Source organism: Bos javanicus, chromosome 19 (assembly GCF_032452875.1).
Source record: "Bos javanicus breed banteng chromosome 19, ARS-OSU_banteng_1.0, whole genome shotgun sequence".
Classification (NCBI taxonomy): Eukaryota; Metazoa; Chordata; class Mammalia; order Artiodactyla; family Bovidae; genus Bos; species Bos javanicus.
In genome coordinates this window covers 23,699,294-23,727,245 of record NC_083886.1, presented here as the reverse complement: position 1 = coordinate 23,727,245, position 27,952 = coordinate 23,699,294, and the positions used below count along the sequence as shown (strand labels likewise).

The 27,952-nt window shown below is 48.7% G+C and overlaps 1 protein-coding gene across 7 annotated transcripts in view; it reads right to left on the bottom strand.

Moving 5' to 3' along the window:
• Positions 1–27,952, bottom strand: part of RPH3AL (rabphilin 3A like (without C2 domains)) — a 154,746-nt gene that overhangs the window by 18,559 nt on the left and 108,235 nt on the right. For all 7 annotated transcript variants that reach the window (XM_061389547.1, XM_061389545.1, XM_061389548.1 and 4 more), the window contains one exon: positions 7,153–7,327. In XM_061389547.1, coding sequence (XP_061245531.1) covers positions 7,153–7,327 — 175 coding nt within the window. The remainder of the gene's footprint in view (positions 1–7,152; positions 7,328–27,952) is intronic.

Here is a 27,952-nt window from a genome sequence, read left to right as displayed (position 1 = left end):
GGCCACAGGGGAGTGATGAAAGCTTTAGGTGATGGGGCCCTGGCCCCAGGAGAGGTGAACACAGCAGAATCTCACTGATCCAGGGGTTGGTGCCCTAGGGCCTCAGCTCTCTAACCCCCATCTTGGAAAAACACACACATCCAAAAAAACCCTCAGAGCAAGCACTGTATGGACTGGAGATTTGGCTTCCCTGGTGTTTCAGAGGGTAAAGATTCTGCCTCCAAAGCGAAAGACTTGGGTTCCTGGGTTGGGAAGATCCCCTGGAGGAGGGCATAGCAACCCACTCCGGTATTCTTGCCTGGAGAATCCCATGGACAGAGGAGCCTGGCGGGCTACAGTCCATAGGGTCTCAAAGAGTCAGACATGACTGAGTGACGAACACTTACTTACATGGGGCTTCAGCTCCATCCCCACCCCATCTCAGGTGTCCAGTAACTGCTGGGAAAGGTGGGCAGAGCAACCGCAGAGCAGACCCAGGGCAGTGCTGTCTCCCAGTCACACACTGGGGGATGAAGACAATAAGCTTCATCACATTAAGTATTCTCAGCACTGGAGGTAGAGACGTACAAAATCCTATCTGAGAAAAACTGCCACACTTAATGACTTCGGTGAGATCAATTCAGCTCTCCATCAATAGGGAATCAGGCTCCTCTGGCACAAGTACCAGCCTGCTTCTATTATGGTGCAAGGTTGCAGAAGCAAAAAGCTTAATTTTCTAGCCTCTTCTTTTTTTCTTTTCTTTATAGTGATGGCTGGAACTGTAGCAACCATCTTGTGACCATGAGGGAAAGAGCAAGACTTACAAAGACATCTGTCCTGACATAAGTGAGCTGCTGAACCAAAGCCTCAGCTGCTTCCTCTAAGCTTTCCCGTATACAAGAAAAAAAAGAAAGTAATCCCTTATTTCCCAAATATGCCAGATTAATATCCCCATTCCCAGCAACTATCTTTCCATACATTGCCCAAAAGTGAGAATCCAGTTGAAAGGAAAGAAGCCTTCAAAAGATGTGGCCCAACTCTAAAGGGATTAAGACCCAAGAGCCCACAGTACCATTTACATATTGTATTTCACAGAGGAACAAAGGGATCTGGGATGCACAAAAACTGACAATATTTTATTGCTGCCATAAACTTGGAACAATGACCTGCCAAGGGAAAGTAGCATGGTGCCCACACCCCAGCTGGATAGATCAGGTGGGAGGGTGGAGCCCTGCCCCCAGAGACAGCCAGGTCAGACCCAGGGCCAGTCACAGGGGAACTCAGGTCACACTGTTTCCCATCCCATCCTGGAGAAAGGGTGAATGTCCTGCTATCAGTAAGCTTGTATGGGGCTCGCCAAGGGGTTCTGCAGGCAAGTCCTTGACCAAAATCAACACCCAGTGTCGGGGGGAGGGAGGGCGTAGCAACCCAGGGAGTCAGCCCACCTGTCCTGAGGCACCAGCGCTCTACCAGCTCTGAGTTTAACGCAGAGGAAAGAAACACTTCATATCTTTCTCTGACACATCCTTTGTGTTATTTTTAACATTTAGACCTTTAATCTGTCTGCAGTGTGTTTCTGGGTACACACAGAATGGGATGGGAATCTAATTATGCTCGCCCTGCTTGTTAAATAAACCAGTTATTTTCCCACTGAAATGAAAAGCTACCTATCTTCAGCTTCCATACATCCTTAGCTCTGTTATTTTTCTATTCTGATCCACTTATCCATATAAAATAGATACTCTATTTATTCTGGTAACAATACCACACCGTTTCTCTTGATTATAGTAATCTACCTTTTGGTTATAGTAACGCTTTAAAAAATTTAAGTATAGCTGACTTACAATGTTTCTGGTATATAGCAAAGTGATTATATACACTTTTTCAGATTCTTTTCCATTATAGGGTGTTACAAGTGTGCTATAAAGTAGGTCCTTGTTTATCTATTTATCTTGAAGGACTGGGCCCAGGTAGCAGACGAACACCAGCGCCAACCCAGTCCCACCTCTTGCTTCTCTCGCAAGCCTTGTGATTGTCCAAGGAGCTTATTTTATTTTCAGTAGCTCCCAGTGTTTGAGGGTGTGCCAAGACCTGTTAGTGCTCCAGTGGAGAGGATCAGTGAGCACCTAGATTCAGGCTGATTGGAAGGCAGACCCGCAGGCAGCAGCTTTTAGTATGCAAATAAGTACCGAGGGATTGCCAGCAAAAGGTCCCGCCGGCCACCAGAGCCACGGGGTGGAGGCGGTGGGGGAGGTGCCTGCTGGCTTTAGTAAGGCAGACAGAGCACAGGAAGTGTCAAGTGGACCATGGAGACCGCAGTTGGCCGGAAAAGGAGCTAAGAGCTAGCAGTGTGTATCTGTTAAACCCAAATCCCCACATTATCCCTCCCCACCTTTTCCCCTTTGGTAAGCATACGTTTGTTTTTTATGTCTGAGAGTCCGTTTCTGTTTTGTAAATAAGTTTACTTGTACCGTTTTTTAGATTCTACATATAAGTGATGTTGTAAGATATTTGTTTGGCTTCATTTAGAACGATAATCTCTAAGTCTATCCATATTGCTGCAAAGTCTTTAAGGTTTGGTAATATTCCACTCTATGGCCTTCGATAAGATTCCGTAATTTTCTCTATGTTTGAGCTATAGTCTTTAAAAATTTGTTTCTTGACATTTTACAATTTTTGTTGCAATTATGAGTGGATTTTTCCATTTCTACTTCTAATAAGTATGGTTTAAATTTGTTGATTTTTTTTACAGCAAATAGTTCACACCAACACGTGCGCAATAGTTCGGTGTAAACTATTGATTTACTTTCTGTCCTGTCACTTTCCACTCGTCTTATTAATGCCAGTGGGTTGTTTTTGTAGATTATCTTGGTTTTCTTGTATACAGTCACATCATCTACAAATAAGATAATTTTTTCTCTTTTTTGGCCGCACCCTGTAGCTTGCAGGATCTTAGTTCCCCAACCAGGATGGAACCCACGCCCCCTGCAGTGGAACTGAGGAGTCCTAACCAGGGAATTCCCGAGAATTTTTTCTTTTCCAATAGTAACAAGTAATTTTATTTTCTTGCCTTATTACTTTAGTTAAATACTACAAAATACTGTTGAATGATGGTGATGATGGAGGTATTTTTGACTCGTTCTTTGACAGAACATGGCTTCAGTGCTTTATCAGTTAATTTGATACTTGGTGCTACATTTCTGCTTTTTGGGTAATTTTTGTCATATTTAAGTATATCTTTGTATTCTCACATTATTTAAACTTTTTATTTAGCAATTTTTTTAACCTTAGAGAGAAAGATGTTTAAAAAATAAGCTAGAAAACCTATGAGCCACACACACACACAAAGACATACTTGACTTCACAAAAATGAAAAGAAATTGGTTTTAAATGGTAAAATACAATATATGTGGAATCCAGAAAAATGGTACTGATGAACCTATTTGTAGGACAGCGATAGGGATGCCGACGGAGAGAGCAAAGCTGTGGACTCAGCAGAGGAAGGAGAGGGTGGGGGGAATCGAGAGAGTAGCATAGAAACTCTACACTACCAGATAGGAAGACAGCCGGCGGGGATTCACTGCAGGAAGGGAGCTCCACCCAGGACTCTGCGACAGCCTAGAGGGGTGCGATGGGCTGGGAGGTGGGAGGGACACTGAAGAAGGAGGGGACAGGGCTGCTTCAGGTCAATGTAAGGCAGGAACATTCTAAAGCAACTATCCTCCAACTAAAAATAAATAAAAAAAAAAGAATGAAAAAAAATGGCAAAATACTATAAGTAAAGACTAAAGTCAAACAAAATGTAAAGTCAAGGAGAAAAATATTTGCAACTCATTTAATATCCCTAAGGACTATCTATTAATACAAATCAGTAAGAGGAAATAAACAATAAAAAATGAGCGATGAGTTTAAATAGCCCATTAAAAAAAAGGAAGCTTAAATATCAATAAATTATAAAGATATGAAGAAATAGTCAAATGTAGAAATTTTAAAAATGCAATATCATTTTTCATCTAGTATATTGGTCAAAATGATAAACACCAGTAATATTTATGGCAGGCAAGGATGTAGATATAAATGAGCACAAAAGGCTATCATTTTCAGAATATAGTCTGGTAATGTCTATTGAAAATTAAAACACACAATTTGTTTTGGGATACCTGCCCCATGGAAATAGAACCATGATATACACATAAGGACGTTTCAGTATTGCTCACAGAGGCAAAAAGCCAGAAATCATCTGAATGCCCATCAATAGGTGAATAATTAAATCACAATATATAATATGATAGGATTTTATTCAGCCATTAAAAAGGATACAGTAAAATCTATATCTATTGACCTGAAGGGATGCCCATGATATTCTTTTAAGTGAGAAAAAAAACCAGCTTGCAGAGTTATGGGTAAGAACCTATTTTTGTTGTTAAAAACAAAACAAAAAATAACCCTATAGCAAGTATATGCTGGTAGGGACAGGGAGAAAGGGGTTTGGAGATGATGGCAGGCAGAACAGATTTTAATTTTTCATCGACTTTTGAATTGTTTACACTTGTTAAAAATATATCAGGTCTGCTCATGTATTTAAAAATTAACAAAGAAAATTTGAAGGAGGAAGAAAAGGAAGCTGCCTCAGAAACATCAATACATTTCACTTGATTGCTCTGTGGATTGCAAAGTTCATGGCTTCTATCGATTCCCCTTTCTCCTCCAAGTGAAGTGCACTGGGGTCGGGGAGACATAAGTGCACCAGTCCCAAAGCAGAGAGACAGACAGACAGAGGGAAGAGAGTGTTAGGGAGGGAGGGTCAGAGAGAGGGAGCTGGTGTCACCTCCACATCAGGGAGCAGGGACTGGGGCGGGAGGGGATGCTGTCTTTGGGGACCCCAGACACAAGAGCCCCGGAAGAGGGCTGCCTCAGGTGGCCAAGGTGGTTTTCACTGCCTCCAAGTGTCTCCAAAGAATTGATGCTTTCAAACTGTGGTGCTGGAGAAGACTCTTGAGAGTCCCTTAGATAGCAAGGAGATCAAACTAGTCAATCCTAAAGGAAAGCAACCCCGAATATTCATTGGAAGGACTGTTACTGAAGCTGAAGCTCCAGTACTTTGGCCATTTGATGGGAAGAGCCAAAGACCCTGATGCTGGGAAAGTTTGAGGGCAAAAGGAGAAGGGATCGACAGAGGATGAGACAGTTGGATGGACTCAATGGACATGAACCTGAGCATACTCTGGGAGATGGTGAAGGGCAGGGAAGCCTGGGTGCTACGAAGGCCAGGCTTAGCAGACAGGCTCCAATCTGGACCACAGACTGCAGCTCTGGCCCTAGCCCGCTGCCTGGCACCCAGCATCACTGACGATGGGGCTGCAGGTGGCCGCTTTCCTATACCCTTACGGTCTGGGAGCCTGGGGGGTTTCTTACCTGGTCTGCGGAGGGAGACCAAGTTCATACTGGAGTAGAGGGGTGACCTCCACGTTGCCTGGCCTGGCTTTGCTGCAAACTCAGTTAATAAGGGATGCCAGATCCAAGTGTGTGGGCTGCTGGCCTCCTCGCCCACATAATTAAAAGGCCATCTGTGTGTCTGTGTGGTTGAGGAGAAGACAAGAGAAGGTCTTGCCCTTCCCCAGGGATGTGTGTGTTTGTGTGTGTGTGCACATGTGCATGTATGTGCCACACCAGGGCTGGAGCAGACAGGGCAGAGAGTCCCCTTTGGGGCAAGGTCTCAGGGCCTCTCCTCCTCAATCTAGCGGAAGCAACATTCCAGGCCTGCACTCTCCACAGCCATGTCTCTTTTCTTGGTCATACAGACACACCCGCCTGGGCTGGGGCAGGAGAAAGCCCCAGCGCTGAGGGTGGAAAAGGAACTCCTCTCTGCCTGCCCACTGTCCCCTGCCTGCCCAGGCCCCACCTGCACTCGCCGTGGTCCCCATCAGGACTCATCTGTGGCAGCAGTGGGCAGTGATGGCAGGGAAGGCCAACTCATGGGAATTAAAAATGCAAACAGAGTCCAGGAGAATTAGCCAGGAGGGCAGGCTGCAAAAAAACCAAGTGATACTGATAAAAAAATGTCTGGAGAACAGAGGCTGAGCTGTTAATGCTGATTATGTCTGGAAAGGCTGACCTCCAGGGGATTTTTACCTTGTGAATTATACTATTTGACAACTCTCAAAATTGTATAATAAACATGCCTTACTTTTGTAACAAGACAATCAAAGTCCAAACGACATGAAGACAAATGCCACGTCATAATTCAAAGACAGAGATGTTCGAGAGCCACTCAAAAGCAGCTGCCACGTCCACTAACTTGGGTCCATCGCCCCCCAAGGTCAGGATAATCCCTCATCCCTCTGGTTACCGTGTCTCCTGTAGGACCTCAGACCCTGAGTCTTGGGCTAGAACTCGGGCACCTCCAGCCACAAGGAGCCAGAGCCCAAAGGGCAGGACCTCACCTTTCCTTCCCAACTTTGCCACACCCAACTGAGACAATCCCTCCCCTTCTCTGGGCCTCGGCTACTCATCTATAAAATAGGGCTACAAAATAGCTGCCCTGTCCACTTCTGGAACCTGTTGTGAGACCAGGAGCTTTGAAAATAAAATTGCAAACACTAAAACATCATGCAAGGAGTAGAGAGCCATCCACCATGCCTGGCACTGTCGTCATGACCCACGATGGTGGCCATTCCCCTTCTGATGGTGGCTTCTTAGGGCACACCCTCATCAGCTGGCCACCACAAACACCAAGGGCCCTGGCACGCTAGCTCTTTGCGTTTCAGGACCAGGGAAGCCAGGCACCCCTTTCTCTGAGACATAAGACAAGTGATGAGAAGAGATGGTACACATCTGCCTTAGAAAGATGCATTTTCATCCTTTGCAAGAAACCTCAACTGACATCACATTTCTTCACACATCCACAGCGCTGTTCACAGCAGCCCTGCCCCCAAATTCGTGCTTGGTTGTGACACAGCCCGCTGGGGCCCCTCCCAACTGGAAGCAAGCACCCTGCTAAGGTCCAGCTGCCCACGTGGTGCAGATAGAGCTGAGGGCACAGAGAGGGATGCAGACCAATGTGAGCTGCATGGGGGTGTGGTGGGCACTGCCTGGCACCCGAGGCAGCGCTCGGCTGGTTGATGAGCCGAATGTTGGCTGCTGTCCCAGGAGAGGGGGTGATGGGGACCTTACCTCTCCCTCGGGCCCAGGTATAGACGCGGCTGGTCTCAGTGCTTCTGGGCTCTTGCTCTGCTGGCTCCACGGGCAATGGTCGGAAGGAGGGATGATCGGCCTGGCCGGGGATCTTCAGGGGCAGGATGAACTTGGGGATCCCTTTGTAGAACCAGGCCCCCGACCTCTTCCAGACCTGGTAGGGGGAGACATCGGCTCAGAGCACAGGATACAGAGCACCCTTTCCTGTGCCATGCGCCCCCTACCCCCGAGCCAGCCCTCCCTCCCAGACGGTGCGCTTGAAGCCATTGCATCCCTCCTGCCCGCCCCTTCCCCTCGAGATTTCTGGGCAGGGACACAAGAGGCGGGAGGAAGAGCCGGGCTGGCCACAGCCTGGTATTGGCTGTGGTTTTGGAGAGCTTCCTGGGAGGCGGTCATCCCTGTGCAGGGCACAGACTGGCCGGAGCTCAGAGCGAGCCACAGATTAGAATTCAGAGCAGAGACTGCAGTGAGGTCTCAGAACCCTTAACATCTGCTTCAAGTGCTCCGTAATCTCTTTCCTGATGAAGGAAATGCCTTCAGGGTATTTGTAAGAAGAGTAGGAGTGTGTGAAAGAAGGCCGTGACCTTTTCCGAGAAGAGGAACCTTGGTGCGGGGGTCAGAGCAGCCGTGCTGGGTTTGAATCCTGGATCTGTTGCCCTGTAGCCTGGAGATCTGGATGCACTGACCCCCCCACCCCGCCGACTCCCAGTTTCATCTTCGGTAGGTGGGAGGCAGGAGCAGTGCTGGCTCCCAGGGTGGCCAAGAGGGTCAGGCTCACGTGTGAATGTAAATCCCCACAACCCGGGGCCGGGCACAGAGCAGCCACTCGATAGACATGGTGCCCACAACCCTCACGGTCACCCTCCTCCTCTCATCTGACGAACGTGCAACCAGGGGATCAAGAGGGACAACTTCACATCAGAAGACCAGGACTTCCCTGGTGGTCCAGTGGTTAAGAATCCGCGTGCCAGTGCAGGGGACATGGGTTCAATCCCTGGTCCAGTAAGATCCCACATGCCGTGGGACAACTAAGCCCACTCACCATAACTACTGAGCCTGCACACCTGGAACCTGTGCTCCACAAGAGAAGCCACCGCAACGAGAAGCCCGAGCCCTGGAACTGGGGAGGAGCCCCCGCGCGCCACAACTAGAGAAAGCCCGTTCACAGCATTGTTAACCTGGCGCAGTCAAAAATAAATCATAATAATTAAAAAAAAATCAGAAGACCAGAGTCCACCCTCATTCTCTGGAGGACAGCGTTTCCCACTCCCTGACCCTCTGCACCACCCTGCTTCTGTGGGGTGTTAGCAGGGGCTGGGCCAAAAAAAAAAACACAACAAAATAAAGACGAGTCCCTGATCACGAACCACATACTGTACAGTGGGAAGTACTCAAGTAAACCAAGCTGTTACTGCAGGACTTCTCAGAGCCTTTAACACAATGATCTCCAACAGGACAAAAGGAGACACAGTGCTTCCCACGTGGAACCCACCCAGCGAGTTTTCCTTCAGAAACTCAGTCCTAGTGATGGGTCTCCAAAACCTTGACTGTCGCACTTCCCGGTACAGCACTTGCCGTTCACTCGTGGATTGACGTGTGCCTATTTTTCCAAGTAGATGGCAGTCACCTCCTTATGCTCCAGAGTGACAGACACAGGACCTCGGAGTCCAAACCCTGTCCCAGTCACGAGTCACTCAGCCCTCCCTTCCAGCTTTCCTGTGCAGGAGGGCCTGTTTTGGGGTGTGGCTCTTGAATAACATAATAATGTTATGTTCTGTTCCCTGGTGGCTCAGATGGCAAAGAATACGCCTGAAATGCAGGAGACTGGGGTTCAATCCCTGGGTCGGGAAGATCCCCAGGAGGAGGAAATGGCAACCCACTCCAGTATGTTTGTCTAGAAAATCCCATGGACGGAGGAGCCTGATGGGCTGCAGTCCAGGGGGTCACAGAGAGTGAGATGTAACTGAGCGACTAACACTGCACTTGAATAATACAGAACCCATCTAGTGGGATGAATGCTTCATGGAGCCACCTTAGAAAACTCCTTCTGATCCTCTCTCAGCCCTCCTACAATATGTATTTATTTCTTTGAACCAGTAATGTATGCACAAGATCTAAAATTCACAAAGTGTGAAATCAAAGTGTCTCCTCCCCCATTCCCAGAGGTGTCCAGTGATAACGGTTCCTTTAGGACACTCTATTATTATCCCCATTTTCCAGATGAGAAAACTGAGGTTTGGACAAGTTAAGCAACTTGCCCAACACCACTTCACCATTCTGTTGGCCTCTACTTCACACCAGAGGTCCTAGAGTCTCAACAGTCTAAAGATGTGCAGTAGGGGCTCTCTAAACTGTGGTTGTGAGCGATAAATCCTCAGTAGGTCACTCATCAGCATCGTGGACCCCAGGGGTCTGGATGCTTAGAGGGCAGGGAAGTGCCATAGAGGGAGAGGAGATAAACACAGGCAGTCACTGTCAAGGCCACCCTCTTCCTGCAGAGCTGCTGTGTGGCTCCTGAGACCAGGTGCCCAAGCCCAAAAGGCCACGGGGAAGCTGGCGAGGGGCTTACCTGGCCTCCCTCTGCTAAGCAGAAGCCTGGGAGGGCATCCAACAGAGCTGGCATTGCCTGCCCTCCCCTGGCACCCAACCTATTGCCTCCACATGTGTGAGCCTCAGGGAGGCCGAGTGGGGCAAACCCTCTGTGACTGGTGGGGTCTGGGCAGGTGTAGGACCTGCATTGCACTGCCTCCCTAAACAGCCATGGTTGCTGCTTTGTCTTTTTTTATTTATATTATTCCTGAGAAATACATACAGAGCATGCAAAATTAGCGTCTTCCCTCATAGCTCAATTGGTAAAGAATCCTCCTGCAATGCAGGAGACCCCTGTTTGATTCCTGGGACAGGAAGATCTGCTGCAGAAAGGATAGGCTACCCACCCCAGTATTCTTGGGCTTCCCTTGTGGCTCAGCTGGTAAAGAATCCACCTGCAATGCGGGAGACCTGGCTTCGATCCCTGGATTGGGAAGGTCCCCTGGAGAAGGGAAAGGCTACCCACTCCAGGATTCTGGCCTGGAGAATTCCATGGACTGCATAGTTCATGGGGTTGCAGAGTCAGACATGACTACGTGACTTTCACTCACTCAATCACTGGTAGCTCAGCTGGTAAAGAGTCTGCCTTCAATGAGGGAGACCTGGGTCCTATCCCTGGGTTGGGAAGATCCCCTGGAAAAGGGCATGGCAATCCACTCCAATTCTTGCCCAGAGAATCCCCATGGACAGAGGAACCTGGCAGGCTACAGTCCATGGGGTTGCAGAGAGTCGGACACGACTTATCGACTAAACACAGCACAGCATGTGCAAAATTAGGACGATAACAAGAGAGCATAATGAAGACAGCCACACAGACAGAGCCCTGCTTAACACTGGGCTGTGAATCCTCTTACACCATTCCCTGGGCATATACCCAATTCAGTCTCCTCCCCACTCCTTCCTTCCTTTTTTGGGAGAATAAATCATGTAGATGCTATTCTATGATACCTAACTATTTATCATAGCAGTTGTTCTGTGTTAATACTGTAATGGTCTCTACATCAAACTATGGTTTGGATTTATTAAACTTAATGAAATCATCCTCCACCCCACCACTGATGAATGTTTAAATTGTTTCCTATTTTTCCCGCTTCTGAACAGCACTGCAACCGGTGCCCTGACACACCCATCAAGAGACAGGCTTCAGCTACTGCCTGAGGAAGTATTCCCAGGAGATGAACTGCTGGGTCAAAGGATGTGTGTTCATTAAGATGACACGTATTGTCAGCCTGCTCTCCAGGAAGAAAAGTCAGTTCCCCAGTGGGGCAGGACCCCATGCTATGGTGTAAATTTACCCTCTAAACCATTTCTAAGTATACAGTTCAGTAAGTTAAGGACATTCACACTGTTGGGTAGCTCATCTCCAAAACTCTTTCTATCTTGTAAAACTAAAACTTTACCCATGAAACAAGTCCCCATTCCCTTCTCCCTCTGGGCAAGGTGACCACTGTTCTACTTTCTAGGAATTAAGTGGAATCATACAGTATTTGTCTTTTTGAAGTACACACAGTATTTGGCTTATTTCACTGAGCATAACGCCCTCAGGGTTCATCAGTATGGGACTTCCTTCATTTCTGAGGCTGAATAACATTGTTTTATGTATATATCACATTTTCTTTATCCACTCATCCATCACCGGACACTGGGTTGTTTCCACCTTCTGGCAAGTCCTTTATTTTTTTATTTAACATTTTGTCTATACCACAAGGCATGTGGGAATCTTAGTTTGATCCCCGATCAGGGATCAAACCTGTGCCCCCTGCACTGGAAGCACAGAGTCTTAACCATTGGATAGCCAGGTAAGTCCCTTGGCTGGTCCTTTATTTTTATCTGTCTCTCCCACTAAAGTCTACCACTCAGTGGGGCGGCCCAGGGCACCTCTGCTCACTGTTGATCTTCAAGCTCCTAGAACACATCTGATACACAGTAGGTGCTCCACAAACACTGGCTGAACGACTGAATTGGCAGGCATGGGTTGCTCGCTGGAGCTTGTCCCAATCCATAAGGTCTGGCGCCTTCCTGGGGAAGTGGCCTGAGGGTTTCATCCAAGTTCTTGTAATTAATCAAGTGGATTTGCCACTTCGTATTTAAGAGGAATAAACAGGGAGTGCCTAGCAGGATGTGCCGGTGCACCTTCCTGACTCGTGACCTCCAGGGCACAAGGCAGCCACGTGCTCCCATTCTTTCCTCGAGTACCAGGGAGACCCACAGCCCCAGCTGCCCCTGCCTGCCCTGGCACATCACAGCCAGCAGGCCCCACACCATCAGCCTCACTTCCTGTTACAACAGTCCACCCTATCACCCACTTAAAAAACATTCATCAGTCAAATTCTTTTGGAAAACAGGATAAAGAGCATAGGATCCAAAAATATTAGATTGAATTGCATGAAACTGTTGATATTCAACCTATTTTTTTTTGTACTCAACTATTTTTGACCTATAAAAACCCTTGCCAATTTCATACAATTCACCCCAATATTTATGTTCAGCAGGGGCCATGGCCCTACCAGTCTGCCAGGCCTGCAGTGCCTCCCTGGGGTCTAGTGGGCAGGTGAGTTCAGTTCACTGGGCTTCAGTCTGTCTGTTTCTGCTGCAGTCCCAGTGGAAGGCTGGATACTACCGAGATGGGCAGAGATCAGACAGACTGGCTGAGGATCCTGGACCAGCTAGAGGAGCAGCACTTTCTGATTTCCCCAGGCAGGAGGCGGGGTGGGGGTACGTAGAGGGGGGGTGGTCAGATGAGAGCACACCGGTGCATCACCTGGTATGCGGGGCACATGATGTACAGGTGCATTCAAGACACTGTCCGGGTTTTGGAAAATGCCTTCTGCATGGGAGAGCTGGACTGGTAAGGGGTGGGGGATCCCAGTTCTGATCAGCCATCTCCCCTCCCCCCACACCAGCCCATGCCTGTCCTCACACTTTCTCTTTCCTCACTGCCCCGCCCCGCCCTGCCCGCCCCCTGCAAAACACACCGAAGTAGCTTTTCATCACGTGATTTCTGCTCTGTGCATCCAAGCCCATCACCCACAGTCAAGCATCAACACTTGACCCCCTCCCCAAGAACAGTGCTGGGAAGAGTGCTCCATGGAAATTAACCCCCGACCACCAGGTCTCGGGCCACAGATGGGGCAAGCCTTTGCTTTCTAGAGAAGCCATGAGATTCTGCAGAATCCTGCTCTGTTCCTCACGTGTGGTTCACTGCGATAAAGGCAGCAAAACACCCAGCCTTGGAAATGCCATTTAATGAGGAAAGACCCACACAGCCCCCATGGCACTTGCAGGAGATGGGGGTAGGGGGTGGGTGGCCCCTCCGCCTTAAATCCGCCCCATGCACTGCTTAGCGTTCTGAGCTCTTCTTCGAGGCGTTCATTCCGATTTCAGCTCACGGCCAAGCTGACTGCAGATACTGGTGGATATTAGCCAAGCTGTTCCCAGGGAATTTTAATTACCAGGATAACAATCGCTCATCATCGGCATTTCCTAAAGGGCTCTGGCTGGAGAAGGTGGTAATTGACAGACCCTGTTGGACAGGAGGGCAGGCCTGGGGGAAGATGAGAGGGCAAGGTGGCCTACAACCTCTGACCCTGTCCACTGCTCTGCCTTCCCTGTGTTACTGCCTCTCTCCACCTCCCAAGCAACTCAAGAGTGCGCCTATGTGAACTCAGGTGAGGTGTCCACACTCTGCCCGTCACCCCATGGATCGGAGCAGGGGGACCGTCTGTGGCCTTTGACATGCCGTTCCTTCCACCTGGAGTGTCCTTCATCCTCAGCTCCAAGAGGCAGGGACGATTTGCCACGGGAGCCTTCTGGGACATTCTGTGCAGAATCAGGGCGCCTCTGCTGCCATAGCCCTTCATCCAGCTCAGGAGCCCGGGCTGTTCTAGAGCGGGCTGTGCTGGAACCATCACACCCCCGCCCCATTCCCTGGACCCAGCAGGGAGCCTGTGCTGACTGAGGGACTGAATGAACAAACCAAGAAAGCAAAGCAAAGGAACTGTCCCCAGGGGACAGAGCGTGGGACTCTGCCTTCAGGGAAGACCATGTTCTGTTTGCTTAACAAGCTCCAGTCTTGAAAAGCCACATGAAATGGCCCATTATTGGATGGCTCTCAAAGGGTCAACCCACCCTGGCAGGGAGACAGCACAGCCCTGCCTACCCTATTACCTGAACAAAAACATGCACGCACACACGCGTGTGTGCACACACATACACATTCTCCCTACCCCATTGCCTAAACACACACACACACACACATACCGTCCCTATCCCATTACCTGAACGAAAACACACACACACAGACACACACACACACAGCGCTGACCTCTCGGGAGCTCTAAAAGGCAACGTAGACTCTACAGCAAGGCCAGTAAGACCCCAGACCTCAGCCCCCTTCATCCCCAGCCCAGTTTCCAGCCTCCTCTCTCCCCCACAGAGAGACAGCCGACACAGCCAGGCCTACTCCCGGACCACACTAAGCTGTCTCATGCTTCCAGACCTTTTTACAAGTAGATCCTTCCTCCTTCCCTGGGCTGGGATAATGAAATCCAGCCTTTAGGAAACTCCTTTTATCCAGAAGCTTCCACAGCACCGTGGAGGCCTCTCACCGCAGTGCTCACACACTGTCGGGAATGCTATCACACGCAAGATGCCTAACAGACACACATCAGCTGAGACTCCTGAACGGGTGTCCAAATTTCAAGGCTTTAATAACTCAGGTTACTTATGAGACGCACGGACTCTTAGAGGATGCTATGGGCTGAACTGTGCCCTATCCCCAAATTCACAAGTTGAAGCCGTAACCTCCAAAGTGATGATATTTAAAGATGAGGACCTTTGGGAGGTAACTGGGTTCAGATGAGGTCATAAAGGTGGGGCTCTCGTGATGGAATTTTTTAACTTTTTATTTTATATTGAAAGTGAAAGTTGCTCAGTCGTGTCTGATTCTTTGCGACCCCATGGACTATGCAGTCCATGGCATTCTCCAGGCCAGAATACTGGAGTGGGTAGCCTTTCCCTTCTCCAGGGGATCTTCCCAACCCAGGGATTGAACCCAGGTCTCCCGCATTGCAGGTGGATTCTTTACCAGCTAAGCCACAGGGGAAGCCCATTTTATATTGGAGTACAGTCAATTAACAATGTTGTGATAATTTCAGGTGGACAGCAAAGGGACTCAGTCATACATAAACATGTATCCATTCTCCTCCCAAACTCTCCCCTCCCATCCAGGTTGCCACATAACATCATGATTAATGTCCTAGAGAAGCCAGCGCAATGAGAAGCCAAAGCACTACAACTAAGGAGCAGCCCCCACTTGCTGCAACTAGAGAAAGCCTGTGGACAGCAGCGAAGACCCAGCATGGCTGAAAATAAATAAATTAATTTAAAAAACTAAAAAAGGTTTATAATTGAATATATGGCAGGAAAAAATGAAAAGTAAAATAGTCATGCATGCTAAGTCATTTCAGTTGTGTCTGACTCTTTGTGATCCTATGGAATGTAGCCTGCCAGCCTCCTCTGCCCACATACTCATAAAATCATTTAGTTATAAATTTCAAATAAGATCACCAAAGCTTCCAGAAAGAAAAAAAAAAAAGGTCTCCTACAAGGAAACCAGAATTAGAGTGGCATCAGACTTATCATCGGATGCCATTGATCGGATCATTGATGCCACTGGATGCTTAAAGATTATGCATCTAGAATTCTACCAGTCGAATATCAACCAAACAAAAGAACAGGAGAGACGTTGTTAGAGTTTTGAGGACTCCAGTTTTCCTGTGCACACTCCCTTTTTAAGAAGTTACTTCGGGATGAAAGTGAAAGTCACTCAGTCGTGTCTGACTCTTTTCGACTCCATGGACTGTATAGTCCACAGAATTCTCCAGGGCAGAATACTGGAGTGGGTAGCCTTTCCCTTCTCCAGGGGATCTTCCCAACCCAGGGATTGAACCCAGGTCTCCGGTATAGCAGGTGGATTCTTTACCAGCTGAGCCACAAGGGAAGCCCAAGAATACTGGAGTGGGTAGCCCATCCCTTCTCCAGTGGATCTTCCCGACCCAGGAATCGAACTGGGGTACTTCAGGATGGGCTCCAGCAAAACACAAGGAGAAAAACAAGAAAGAGGAAGATAAAATCCTGGAACAGTATCTTCAACTTAGGAAGTGAGTCAAAGGGAAATGCCTTGAAGACAGCTCTCAGTAAGTAGTACAGGCTGGAGCTGGAAAAGGGTCTGGCGGGGTTTCTGACAGGAAAAGGGAAGGTAAAGTCAAGAAGCTGCATAAAAAGACACAGAGTTTCATTATTCTTTTATCAGTGAGAAAAAAGGTTAATAAAAAAACTTCAGGAAAAACTAAAAATCATACCAGAAAGTCATGGTCCAAATATTTAGTAACTCAAAATGTGACATGGTGTTAAGACATGAAGAGTTAAAAAGAAATCATTTGATCATGGTACTAGGAACATTTTCCTTTGGATGGTCCAGGTATCATAAATTATCAAAATGTGGGGGCTTCCCTGATGGTGCAGGCTCCGTGATCCCAATACAGAAGGCACTGGTTCGATCCCCTGGTTGGGGAAGATCCCACAAGCTGTGCGGCTTGGCCACAAGAAAAATAAATAAATAAATAAAAGGAGAATGTTAAAAAATAAAAATAAAAGAACAACAACAGTATTTTGTGTAAAAAGTCATGGCAGGAGCCAGCACGTGAACTAACGCAAGTGGTCTGTATGTGATGGGCTGGGTGAGGGAGGTGACTATCTGGCCCTGCCTTTCTCCAGCATAAGCCCGTCAGCACAACTGGATTTTTAAAAAAGCACAGGCAGGTATTACTTTGATTTAAATTGACGTGTAACAGATTGGTAATTGGATGTCAATGTTATTAAATCCCTGGGCTGCTTGGCAGGTGGACACATGGGGAGTCAGAACACTCTATGGCTGGTATATTGAATCTGGATGTGCTTAAGGGAGAAAAGCTGATAGAAAAGGAAAGCAATAATTAAAATTTTTGTAGCGGAGCAAGATGGGAAGGCTTTGTCAAGTTATGGTTAGTTTGAAAATACCAGTATGAGTTCTCAACACTGACCTTTATACCCCTGCAGAAAGACAAGCTCCCTCTCCAATGTCACTGCCCCCACCTCACCTCCAGGAGTCAGAATTCTGACAATGAGAAAACCCTGGGCAGCGTTTTAAAGGGAACCAGGGCTTCCCTGAAAACGGCAACCCACTCCAGTATTCTTTCTTGCTTGGAGAATCCCAGGGACGGCGGAGCCTGGTGGGCTGCCGTCTATGGGGTCGCACAGAGTTGGACACGACTGAAGTGACTTAGCAGCAGCAGCAGCAGCAGGACTTCCCTGATAGCCTCAGTTGGTAAAGAATCTGGCTGCAATGAAGATGTTGTTTCGATTCCTGAATCATGAAGATCTGCTGGAGAAGGGATAGGCTACCCACTCCAGTATTCTTAGGCTTCCTTTGTGGCTCAATTGGTATAGAATCTGCCTGCAATGTGGGAGACCTGGGTTTGATCCCTGGGTTGGGAAGATCCCCTAGAGAAGGGAAAGGCTCCCCACTCCAGTATTCTGGCCTAGAGAATCCCATGGGCTGTATAGTCCATGGGGTTGCAAAGAGTTGGACTGAGTGACTTTCACTTCTCTTCAGGGCTTCCCAGCATAAAGGCAGGGAGAACTGGATCCCTTGGAAAACAGGAAGGGCCTGGGGCACCATGCTATTAGTTGGAAGAGAGGCTGCTCTCAAGACTGCTGGGCAGCGCCCTCTGACCAGGTTTCAGTGGCGATAAGCTGATTTTGGAAAGCCATCGTTACTGCTGAGGGCGACAAGCTGATATCGAGCAAGGCACACGAGATGTGCTAAGGTAATGTGCGGGTGTGTTTTCAGTATTATTTTATGCCAGAAATGCTGTCTGCCCAGTAAAACCAGGTTAAGACCACCCGACTTTACAGCTAGCTTTGTCGTTTAGTTGTTAAGTTGTATCCAACTCTTTCCAACCCTGTGGACTGTAGCCTGCCAGGCTGCTCTGTCCATGGGATTCTCCAGGCAAGAATGCTGGAGTGGGTTGCCATTTCCTTCTCCAGGGGATCTTCCTGACCCAGGGATCAAACCCATGTCTCCTGTGACTCCTGCATTGGCAGGTGGATACTTTACCACTGAGCCACTTGGGAAGCCCAAATAACTACCTTTATTGCTACCCTATTCAAGCGGGATGGTGACTCGGCATTTATATGTCATGTGTGGACTGTAGCATGGATGTGACTATGTAGGTTTATTTCGGCTGAGGAGTGAGGGGCAGGATCAGGTTGCAAGCCCATGTTACACGTGTATAACCAGAGGCAGCCCACGGAAACGGCATCACTGCCATTCAGTGTGCCGAGGATGACGTCTCCTGCTGCCTCTATAATCAGAAGAGGGCTATGTTTCTCATCCCCCAAAAGTGTGTGAATCCTATTGGCAAAAATTGAAAACAGAGATGCGTCCAATCTGCCTAAAAAATGGCTCAAAAGTCTAGTTCATTTGACCAACAGATGAATTAAAATAAGCTCCAGGGACTTTCCTGGTGGTCTGGTGGCTAAGACTCTGCACTCCCAATGCAGGGGCCCTGGGTTGGATGCCTGGTCAGGGAACTAGATCCCACATGCCACGACTAAGACCGGGTGCAGCCAAATACAGTGCCAACGAACAACTGAGGTGTAGGGGAGAGTTAAGGGAGGCCTCTCCCAGGAGTATTTGCATATTTGCAATTTAAAGATTAACGCCTTAAAACATATCAGGGGTGTGTGTGTATGTGTGTGTATGTGCATATATGTGGGTGCTGGTGAGCCAGTGAGAAAGTCCCCACCAGCCCCCCACCCACCCTAGGCCCCCAGTCAGAGTGAACAAGCTCCTCCTGCCAGGAAAGTACAACCTCACCCTCCTGAGTGTTGTTAGTTGCCTTTCAGGCTCTGCCTACGGGGGCCAGGCCTGAGCCTCACCCAGAGAAATTAAGCTCCAGCAAAGCCAGAGAGCACACACCTGCCCCTTCTTCTACCTCCCCACCCACATGAGCAGCTCCTTGCTCAGCCCTGGAGTGGGAGCCCTCCCCAGGGCCTGAGCAAATTTCCCCTTCATTTCAAGTGGGTTTTTGAGCAACCAGGTCAGCCTGGGTGGCAGGCAATTGCTAGCCTAGCGGAAAAGAAAAAAAAATGCAGCAAGAAGACATATTCTGAGGGTGCTATCTGTTTTCTTGACAGATAATTTAAACACCTTGGTTAGATTATTTCAGAACCAGAGGAAATGCCGTGGCTGCCATTAACCCCTGGTGAGGGGTTTGTGGAGGCGAGGTTTCCACACAGTTACTGGTGAGGAACGTTTGCCAGCTCCAGAGGGAGGTGGCATCCAATAAGGGCTCGTGATGGTTGTGGAGCAAGTGCCCCGGAGTCAGAGAGGATGTCTGGGACAGGCAGGCCAACCTTCAGCTCTGGCCTCACCCTCTCCCCCGGCCCCCGGGGCACTTCCCCTCCCCCTCCTTTGCATCTCCCAGATCTGCAACATGGAAAGGTCCCTAGAAGTCACTGAGAACAGAGCCCCCTGTCTTCCTTCTCTTTCTGGTTCCAGAGAGACTGTGTTCTCCTTGGTCTAGGATGGTCTTGCAAGTTTAACAAATCCACAGGGAAGAATGACGCTTTAACCACTGCTCTTGTTGTTTCTGTTCAGCTGCTAAGTCGTGTCCAACTCTGTGTCCCCTTTGACTGCAGTACGCCAGGCTCCCCTGTCCTTCACCATCTCCCAGAGTTTGCTCAAATTCATATCCATTGAGCCAGTGATGCCATCCAATCATCTCATCCTTTGTCGCCCCCTTCTCCTCCTGCTCTCAGTCTTTCCCAGCATCAGGATCTCTTCCAGTGAGTCTGGTTTTCATATCAGGTGTTGGAGCTTCAGCATCAGTCCTTCTAATGAATATTTGGGGTTGGTTTCCTTTAGGACTGACTAGTTTGATCTCCCCACAATTCAAGGGACTCTCAAGAGTCTTCTCCAGTGCCACAGTTTGAAAACATCAATTCTTTGGTGCTCAGGGTTCTTTATGGTTCAACTCTCACATTCATACATGACTACTGGAAAAACCATAGCTTTGACTAGATGGATCTCTGTCGGCAAAGTGATATCTCTGCTTTTTAATATGCTGTCTAGGTTTGTCATAGCTTTTCTTCCAAGGAACGAGCATCTTTGAATTTCATGGCTGCAATCACTGTCCACAGTGATTCTGGAGCCCAGGGAAATACAATCTGTCACTGCTTCCACTTTTTCCCTTCTATTTGCCATGAAGTGATGGCACCAGATGCCATGATCTTAACATTTATTTGACTGCACCCATCTTAGCTGTGTCATGCAGAATCTTTCATTGTGGTACACTGGCTTAGGTGCCCTGTGAAATCTTCCAGGACCAGGGATTGAACCCGAGGCCCCTGCATTGCAAGGTGGATTCTTAACCACTGGACCACCAGGGCAGTCCCTTCCACAACGGTTCTTAATTATTTGCTTTGCCAACATTGTCCACCCACCTCCTTTTACTCTTCATTTGCATGCAGCATGAAATCCCTTTGAATACCAAATATTTAACTATCTTCCCTGTTCCAGCACAGATCTGAGAGAGGGCAAGCGAGCCACGGTGGTGTTTGGCTCCAAAGCCAGCCTCTGTTCCCAGATGGAGTGGGCTGTGCATGGGAAATGAATAGGGCTGGAATCAGAAAATTGGACAGGCCAATTATACTCAACCAGGTCTTTTCAGAGGAGCTCCGTGATTTTGATTCAATTCCCAGAACAACAAACATGCCGGTATGTAAACACAGTCTCAGAAACAGATTCTGAAGCCAACATGAAACAGTTTCTGGGCTGACTGCTACACAGTAGGGCTCATGGGTCTTCATGGGTGTGTGGTCTGAAATCACAGACACCTTCCTCGGTTATGGATTTGATTACTGCTTCATTTCCAATCGGTCTTGTTCCTTCTTGGGGAAAACCTATCATTCTGAGGTTCCATCACCTTCTCTGTCTTCCAGATTCCTCATTGTCTCTGTTATTGTTTTTAGCTCTTTGTTTTTTTGTTTTATTCCCCCCTCTGCATCCTGGGAGATTTTAAAGGCTTTTCTCCGTATCACTGATTCAAGCTGTTTTGGGTCTGATTTTTGGTGATCTCTCATTAACTTTTGGGTGTGTGCCTGTGAAATCTACCATACACATCAAAGTGTATGAAAACACAGTATGTTTCAAAGAACCACATTCAAGTAAACACCTGTGAACTCATTAAGAAATTAAATATGACCGGACCTGAGAAAGCCCTGTAGGCCGTCCCTGCGTTCCTTCCAAAAGTAACCACCATCTGGAATCTCGTGTGAAGCAATCTTTTTCTTTTCTATTTTTAAAAAACTGCTTATGTAAAATTTCTTTTTATTTATCTGTTTTTGGCTGCACTGGGTCTTCACTGCGAGGAGCAGGCTCTCTCTAGCTGCTGCAAGCAGGGTCCACTCTTGCGTGTGGTGCGCAGGCTTCTCACTGTGGCGGGTTCTCTTGCTGCACAGCACAGGCTCCAGGTGCACGGGCTTCAGTAGTTGCAGCAAGCGGGCTCAGTAGTTGTGGTGCATGGGCTTAGATGCCCTTTTGCATGTGGAATCTTCCAGGACCAGGGATTGAACCTGTGTTCCCGGCATTGGCAGGTGGATTCTTAACCACTGAACAGCCAGGGAAGTCCTTACTGTGCATTTATAAGTAACACATTTACTGTTACCTGTTTTTGAACAACATATTTTTGAGTCATTTGTGTATTTATTCTTTAGCGACTTGTTTTTTTCCTTTGCTCATTGGGTTTTTTCTTTTTAATATTTATTTATTTATTTTTTCTTTGGCTGTGCATAGCTCAGCTGGTAAAGAATCTGCCCACAATGCCGGAGACCTGGGTTCGATCCCTGGGTTGGGAAGATCCCCTGGAGAAGGGAACAGCTACCCACTCCAGTATTCCGGCCTAGAGAATTCCACGGACTGTATAGTCCATGGGGTTGCAAAGAGTTGGACACGACTGAGTGACTTTCAGTTCACTTCTGGTCTTCGTTGCAGCATGTGGGATCTTTAATTGTGGGATGCGGGATTTTTTTTTTTTTAATTGTGGCATCCAAACTCTTCATTTTGGCATGTTGGAACTAGTTCTCTGACCAGGGATTGAACCTGGGCCCCCTGCATAGGGAGCATGGAGTCTTAACCACTGGACCACCAGGGAAGTCCCAGCCTGTTGGGTTTTTAATTCATCCTTTGGAATATACCTATTCCACCATGAAAGGACATTGAGCTGGTTTCCAGTTTTTGGCTATTACAACAGATGCTGCTATATGCATTCTTGGACACATTTCCTGGGAGTGGGTGTGAGGGTTTCTCCAGGCTGTACAGGTAGGGGTGGGGTGTGAGGCTGAGCATCACACGTAGACGACATGGAAGAGGTGCCAGGTGCAACGCTGAGATGAACCAGCCGGGTCACCTACCAAACAGACCTCTCTGATTTAGTTTGCAAACAGGGAACATTAGAAGTGGGTCCATGACCATGACATGACACTCTGGTTGATGGTGAGGGGGATGGAGAGCAGTGGGCAAAGTTCAAGGGTCAAGAGAACAACCAAGTACTGGGACTCGAAACCAGGTTCAGGGATGTAAGTAGTTAGATAAGAGTCAGGGCCAGGCTGGGCTTCAGCTGTGGGCGTGTTAGCTCAGGCTGGGGTGTAACAACTTACAAAGTCAGGGCAAGGAGGAGGAGGACAGGGACCCAGGGGTCCCCCAGACAGAGGGGATCACTGTGTTGGCCACTGAGGGGGAAACCTCCATTCACCTGCCCTGTCTCCCTCCAGCCCAAGGGCCATCCTGGAATAGAAAGGCTGACTCCTGAGGGCAGTAAAAATCAGGAGGAGGAAGCCCGTCCAGTGGCAGAAGCCTGTCAGCCCAGGCTCTGCACGCTCTGCTCTGCTCTGCCGCCTTGGACCTTCACGTAAGGTGCCAGGGCTTCCGTTTAGCTGGAAGAGTGAAGACACAGGGCCCCACGTCTGGCCCAGACAAGGACCCCAACAAAGGCCGGTTCTCTTCAGCTTCTGTTTCTCACAGAGTAATTTTCTGGCCCTGCAGGAGGACACGTGTCTTGAGTTACTTCCTCAGGAGAGAGAATGGGTATGTATTTCAGGGTTGGGCACTGCCTAGGAGCTTAATAAATAGCTCCTAAAGAATGGAGCCTCACTTCCCGGTCCGCATCTATCAGACAGCTGGCTGGGGAAATCACGCCAGCCAACATTGTTTGGCATCTGAAAAAAGGGCCAGAAAATCTGATTATTGAAATTTCTATCCAGATCCATGCAAGAAAATGACCACATTCAGATTTCTCCCTAGCTTTTCACCTCCCTCCCTAGGGCCACGCAGAGGAGGGTGTCATAGCAGGGTAAGCCAGGTCATGCAGACTCAACAGAGGAGGAGAGGACAAGCAGGTTCTGGTGTCAGGATGGTGCCACATCAACTGAGGACAGGGACAATGAAGCCGTGGTCACACAGGCCACAGGGTTCGCACCCTTGCGGACCGCTGAGCACGTGCGTTGCTAAGTGGGAGGGGCATCCAGTGGTGGGACAGACAAATGCTAGGACCTGCTGGTGCTGTTCCTGATGGGCTGAAGGCTTCCTGTTGGACCATGTCATCTCCCCAGGCCAAAGAGCCTCCTCGGACCAACCCCTCCCACACTTGCCTCAGGGGACTCCAGGACCCTCCACGTGGAAGGTGGGGAGCTGGCTCCGTGTTGCTCTGGGAACAAACGGGCACCCAAACAAATGGCAACCCACTCCAGTGTTCTTGCCTGGAGAATCCCAGGGATGAGGGAGCCTGGTGGGCCGCCGTCTATGGGGTCGCACAGAGTCGGACACGACTGAAGCGACTTGGCAGCAGCAGCAGCTCCTCCTCAAAGAAGCCCACCCTAACTAGTCTCCCTACCACTGTTTTTTCCACAGTAAAATATACAATAACATAAGATTTACCTTCTGACTACTTTTCGGTGCACACTCCGGGGGCACCACATGTATCTGTGCTGTGGGGTGTCCCATCTCCAGACCTTTGTCATCTTCCCACACTGAAACTGTGTCTACCAAGCAATAATTCCTCATTTCTCCCCACCCATCTGGCAACCACCCTTCTACTTTCTATCTCTATGAAGGAGACTATTCTACAAACCTCAAATAAATGGAAATACTACAATATGTGTTCTTTTGTGTCCAGCTTATTTCAATTAGCGTAATATCTTCAAGGTTCTTCCATGCTGTAGCATGTATTAGGACTCCATCCCTTTCTAAGGCTCAATTATATGAATAATAATTGGCATAGGCCACATTTTGTTTATCTATCCACCCCACGGTAGGTGCTTGGGTTGCTTCCACCTTTAGGCTACTGGGATGCACAGCATCTGTTTGAGTCTCTGCTTTCAGTTCTTTAGGATGTACATCTAGAAGCAGAATTGCTAGATCATTAATTTTTTGAGGAGCCACCATACTGTTTTCCACCACGGCTGCGCTATTTTAATTTCCCACAATCAATGCACAAGGTTTCAAATTTCTCCACATCCTTGCCAACACTTATTATTTCCTGCTTTTAAACATTAGCTATCCTGGGACTTCTCTGGCAGTCCAGTGGCTAAGACTCTGCACTCTCAATGCAGTGGACCTGAGTTCAACCCCTGGTCAGGAAACTAGATCCTGCATGTTACAACTAAGATCTGACACAGCCAAATAAATAAGTAAATAAAATTTTAAAACAAACAAACACACATTAGCCATCTTAATGGGTGTGTCATGGCGGCTGGTTTGCTTTCAACAGAGCTACCTCTTCCCTTTCCTACACACCCCACTCCTGATTTCTGTGCCCTGTTTTCTAACATATACATATCTATGTAAGTTGCTTAGCTATTACTTTGGCTATGTTTGTCTTCTGTTCCTTCTCTCCTCCCCTGGTCCCTGCTAAAATGTAAACCCAAGGCAGAGATGTTTGGCTGATTTGTTCACTATTTTCCAAAGGCCTAAAACAGTGCCTGCTGCTGCTGCTAAGTCACTTCAGTCGTGTCCGACTCTGTGCGACCCCATAGACGGCAGCCCACCAGGCTCCACCCTCCCTGGGATTCTCCAGGCAAGAATACTGGAGTGGGTTGCCATTTCCTTCTCCAATGCATGAAATGAAAAGTCAAAGTGAAGTCGCTCAGTCGTGTCCGACTCTTAGTGACCCCATGGACTGCAGCCTACCAGGCTCCTCCGTCCATGGGATTTTCCAGGCAAGAGTACTGCAGTGGGGTGCCATTGCCTTCTCCAAAACAGTGCCTAGCACATAGTAAATAGTCAATGACTACTGTATGAATGAATGAGTGAATGAACGGATAGACAGTAGAGTTGTTAGAAGGAGTTTTAGAGGCAGCCACGAAATTAAAAGACACTTGCTCCTCGGAAGAAAAGCTATGACAAACCTAGACAGCATATTAAAAAGCAGAGACGTTACTTTGCCAACAAAGATCTGTATAGTCAAAGCTATAGTTTTTCTAGTAGTCATGAATGGATGTGAGAGTTGAACCATAAAGCAGGCTGAGCACTGAAGAATTGATGCTTTTGAACTGTGGTGCTGGAGAAGACTCTTGGGAGTCCTTTGGACAGCAAGGATATCAAACCAGTCAATCCTGAAGGAAATCAGTCCTGAATATTCATTGGAAGGACTGATGCTGAAGCTGAAGCTCCAATACTTTGGCCACCTCATGCGGAGAACTGACTTACTAGATGCTGGGAAAGACTGAGGGCAGGAGGAGAAGGGGGCAACAGAGGATGAGATGGTTGGATGGTATCACTGACTCAATGGACATGAGTTTGAGCAAACTCAGGGATACAGTGAAGGACAGGGAAGTCTGGAATGCTACAGTTTATGGGGTTGCAAAACGCAGATATGACTGAGCAACTGAACGACAACATCGGCTTCAACTCCTGGCTCTGTTAATTACTACCTAGTGTCTTTGGGGAAGTGACCTACTTTCTCTAAGCCTCAGTCTCCCCATCTGTCACATGAGGACAACAGTGAATACATCAGGAATACATCTGTCCAATGATCAGATGAACTGAGATACTGACCGGCCTGTAGTAGGTATGGAGTTCATGTTGCTACTCAGAACCAGATTAGACTCCCAGGTAGGACATTGGGCTCAGCAGACTAGAGCGCAATAGTGAGAAAGTGCGTTCCCTCTTGGATCAGACAGCTTCTCAGAGCACTGAGTTCTTTCTCCTGTGCGTGGACACAGGCTCAGGTAGGCACCCTGAGAAGGAGCAGGGAGAAGGTGGGAGACCACTCTGCCTCCCCAGAGGAGGAAGAGGAAATTGGGGGTCCTCCTCCTGCTGCTTCTGCTTGCGTGGGAGGCCAGGGACCTGCAGTGATAGCAGTTCTGCTTGGCAGAGCCGAGGCATGTGGGAGGTGACCAATACACTGAGGAAGTGTGGCCATCCGGGTCCCCTGGGGCCACGGTGCCAGCAGCCCAGGGGGAGCCAGACGCAGGTGGTGGGGCGCTCAGGCAGCCGCCCCCGCTCGCCCCAGCACCAGCCACCCACCCCTGAGCGCACTCACGGGCCTCCGGAGGGGCCCTCTGGCAAAGCTGTTTGCAGCTAAAATCCAAACTGCAAGTAACAGCAGGGCCAGAAGAGAAGCAGCGTGGGGAAGCAGATGGCAGCCTGTAGTGAGCACGGGCTGCCCGCCTGGGAGACAGGTGCCACGAGGCTGCTGGGCTCGGCTGGCATGGCTGCTTCCCACAGGCGCTGGCGGGGGGCCTGGAAGCCCCTGATCCTCCCAGCCTCCTGAAGGCTTGTGCCAAGATGGACCCCCGCCCCCCGCCCCCACAAGGGCCTTAACTGTCTACTGGTCACCCTCCAGGCTGGGTGGGTTGAGACGATTGAAAAACCACCATGTGAAGCCATGTTCCTCCTTCTAGTCAATCAACAAGCAGGAGAGAGGGGCCAGAGGATGAGATACAGACTTAGCATCAGGGGGCCCTGTGGGACCCCAGCCAGGGTCATCTGTGGTAAGACTTCATTCAGGGAAATCAGAAAACCCTGCTGGGGAAGGGTCCTAAGGTGCTCCAAACACGGAGTCCGCTTTCCTCTTTTGCAAATGTCTTTCAATCAACAAACCTTCTGAGCACCTTTTATATGCAAAGCACTGCGGGGAAACACAGTGAGTGTTGGTGCAGCCCGGCCTCTGATGAGTTATAATCAGGATGCGGAATGACACAGGGAAAGCACAGCGCAACGGATGGACGCTGAGTGGAGAGGAATGCTCTAATTGTACTAATCAGCTTCCCATTACTTATAAATTGCTCTTCTCCCCTTTCTAGCTCATCCCCCTCTGAGCATGCCTGCATCCTCATAGAAGCCTTCTGACTCCAAAGGCAGACATTTTAGAGGCTGGAGGAATGGTTTCTAGATTCTTGGGGAATCTGGATTCCAATTAACTTCCCCCTGATTACCATTTTGAGTGAGTCATTTTTTTTTTTAATGAATTGGATTAGAGGCTAAACAATCAATGACATAAATTTCTGGCTTGCAACGTCATGTTAGAAGCTCCCATGCAGTCCTTCTCCAGCTTGCACTAACACACCCAAGAAAGCAAGTGAATCAAGGGCACGCAGACATCAGCACAGAAGCGATCTGATGCTCAACCTACAGTCAGGCTCCCCTCTGAAGACAGGCAAGTGGGATGGATGAAATGGGAGACACCGGTCCACCCACCTTTGTCTGCTTGGCAGGGGTCAGGGTGCAGGATCAGGGCTGCCCCTAGCTGGCCTTCCTGGTGTAGTATGTCTACGAGTTTCCGGTGCCCTCCCTTCTCCAATTCTGTCTTTATGGATGGGACACAGATTCCCAGAAAGTAACTAGGTGGGAGTGGGAAGGAGCTGGCAATGGTGAGTTGCATCTGGGAAGGTATATTTTCTTAAAGTAAAGCTCAGTTGTGGGAGGGTGGGGAGAGCTAAACCAACTGGCTAGTTTTCCAAGTCCTCCCTAGTTCTGAGGGCCAGAGGGCCAGGTCCCAGCAGAGAGAAAGCGCCTCAGAGGAGGAGCAGAATCGAGACAAAGGAGAGGGGCTGTGGCGGTGCTGCCTCAGGTAAACCCTGGGCCTGC